Source organism: Saccopteryx bilineata, chromosome 2, assembly GCF_036850765.1.
Source record: "Saccopteryx bilineata isolate mSacBil1 chromosome 2, mSacBil1_pri_phased_curated, whole genome shotgun sequence".
NCBI lineage: Eukaryota > Metazoa > Chordata > Mammalia > Chiroptera > Emballonuridae > Saccopteryx > Saccopteryx bilineata.
In genome coordinates this window covers 253066694-253069523 of record NC_089491.1, presented here as the reverse complement: position 1 = coordinate 253069523, position 2830 = coordinate 253066694, and the positions used below count along the sequence as shown (strand labels likewise).

General features: G+C 46.4%; 1 gene segment (V, D, J or C); it reads right to left on the bottom strand.

The window, feature by feature from the left end:
- Positions 1-1593: 1593 nt before the first annotated feature.
- On the bottom strand, positions 1594-2138 carry LOC136323202 (immunoglobulin lambda variable 8-61-like). The segment is given in 2 exon segments: positions 1594-1928; positions 2030-2138. Coding segments are annotated over 2 exon segments (366 nt in total).
- Positions 2139-2830: the final 692 nt, after the last annotated feature.

The following is a 2830-nucleotide window of genomic DNA, read 5'->3' as shown; positions in this document are numbered from 1 at the left end:
CCATCTAACATTAAAATGTTGAAAAACTATGGTCATATTTAAAAACTAAGACCCTAACCTTAGTAAAATAATAGTGACTAAACTGCAGGTTTTACTCAGATTTTATAACACTTCCCAATATATCCTTCCTCTGTTTCCAGAACCAATCCAGGAATCCATTAATGCAATAAACATTACAGAAAACAAAGCTATAGTCAGATACATATAATCCTAACATAATGCTTATTTTTTTAAAATTTATTTTGTGCTGCCTCAAAATAAAACGTTTCCAATAATTGTTTTTTTTAGTAAAGAGGAGAAATGAAAATAAAACAAAAATTTCACACATTTTGTGCCCCTCACAGCCCAGTGTGGCCACTAAGGGGATGCTCAGGCAGTGACACCACCTCCAGCCCAGCACCCCCGTCCCGGCACCAGGGGAGTCAGCTCAGGGGTGGTAGGACTGTTTCTGAAAGACAGATCCAAACAGATAACTCCCTACAGCATGAGTATTTATACCGGCCATGACATCCATCCTCAGAGAACGAATGTTTCTTGACATTCTTCTCAATTTATGGTTGAAATCAAGTCAGAGTTTTCAGTGACAACCTGAAATTCTAAGTCTGTTTCTGCGTGGTCCTGGGTATTTGAATGGGAATGGCAGAGAGTGTGTGTAAGGTATTTCTCCCCTCCGAGAAGGAAGGAAGTGGCATGGCCACCAAGTGTGGAAATAGTAAAGGCTTTATTTACTACAGAGCGTTTCTCAGACAAGATTCACTGGCTGGAAAATGGAGGTTAGGAAAATTGAGCATGGAGATACAAGTGGGCAAATTTAAAGGGGTCCTCTAGGAAAGTCGGGCTAATATGACGTAGCAAAATCTCACTGGCTGACAGTCAGTTGCTTTTTTCCCAAGGACTCCTGGGAAGTTTTTTTTGGCGTGCTTGGTTGTGGGTGGTCCTAGCCAAAGTTCCCGGGTTCCTCGCGTGACCTTCCCCCATTATCTATGGATCTTAGAGTGTGTCCTGAATGTTAGCTTGATTGAATTTTAAACAGAAATTCTCAGGAATGCTTTCATAATAATAAAAGTGGAGGTACTTCTCAAACTTTAATGTTCAAAAATATCTCATAGAAAGCCTGTTAAACACAGGTTCTTGCACACACACACAAGTGTCTGACTCAGTAGGTCTAGTTGAAGAATTGCATTTCTGTCAGATTCCGGTGACACTGCCATTTCAATGCTAATGAAATATCTGTGTGTCTGCAGGGTCAGATCAGTGAGCAAGAGCATGTCTGTAACTGCTCTTTGAATAAGGAGAGTCTTACAGGGAGCAGACAGGTCTCTGAGAATCATGTTGGTTAAAATATTAGTAGCTCAGCCTTCACCCTGTTATTACTGCAGGGAGAGGGGGAGAGAGAAGCCCATTCTTCCAGGCATCACAATGGGAAAGAGACACACCCTAAAAGAGACTGTAGGAGGCACTTGGTGCTGAGTCACAGGAGGGGAGAACAGGACTAGGAACAATTCACCATAGATTGTTGACCATTTTAAACCCGTTTCTTTACTTTTGCAACTGAGGCTGAGCCACTCTGTGCACATGAGGAGGTTTTGGTTGCACTTCCCTGTGGGTTTACATCACTGTGTAAATGTTACTACCCATGTAGAGATTACAGTAATAGTCAGCCTCGTCCTCAGGCTGGGCCCCCGTGATGGTGAGGGCGGCTTTGTTCCCAGAGATGGATCCAGAGAACCGACCAGGGACCCCTGAAGGCCTGCTGTTTGTGCTGTAGATGAGCGTGCGAGGAGGCTTCCCTGGGGTCTGCTGGAACCAACCAGGGTAGTTACTACCAGAGACCGACCCAGAGCTGAGGCCACAGGTGAGTGTGACTGTCCCTCCTGGAGACACTGACACTGATGGCTCCTGGGTCACCACAGTCTGAGAAAAAGTCCCTAAAACCAAGAGGAGAGAGACAGATGTTATGAGAGACAAAGGTCACCCTGAGACCCTGCGTTTGTTTGTCCCCCAAGGATGCAGAGTCCCTTCCCCTGACCTGAGCTGTAAGCGAGGAACCCGAGCAGAAGCACCGTCCAGGCCATGGCGGGGACACTCACAGGACACAACCTCTCAGGCTCCTGGACTGCAGAGAGGTTTCCTCGGGCCTTTTCATGCCTCCCAGACCCAAAGGGAGGAGAAGGTGCTTCATGCAAATCAGCTTCCTCTCTCCTCCTGCCCCAGGGTCACCCTCATGTCTCCTGGGGGAGATGTTGAAAAAGCAGGTGCTGGAACCTCACACAGACCAATGACTGCACGGTGACTGAGTCACTGAGTGAGGGCGAGGAATGTCTTTTACCAAAGCAGCTTCCCTAAGTCCCTGGTGACCTCGCTCCTACATTTCCTTTCTTGAAAGTGAGATGTCTGAATAGTGACCTGTGTGAGGTCTCACCCTCCTGTGCCAACAACCTAGTTTATTTTTTATTTATTTATTTTTAATTTTTTTAATTCATTTTAGAGAGGAGAGAGAAAGGGAGAGAGAGAGAGAGAGAGAGACAGAGAGAGAAGGTGGGGAGGAGCTGGAAGCATCAACTCCCATATGTGCCTTGACCAGGCAAGCCCAGGGTTTCTAACCGGCGACCTCAGCATTTCCAGGTCGACACTTTATCCACTGCGCCACCACAGGTCAGGCCAACCTAGTTTATTTTGAACAAATCCCACCCTCCTGAGCATTTTCTAGATTCTCTGCTGAAATCCCTTGTCCTCTTTGTGAGTGATGACCCGGTCTTCTCCTTCTAACACTGAGCCCATTAGGAAGCCACAGAGCCAGTGTCGGGTGTGAAGGGACAGGAGTCTCCCA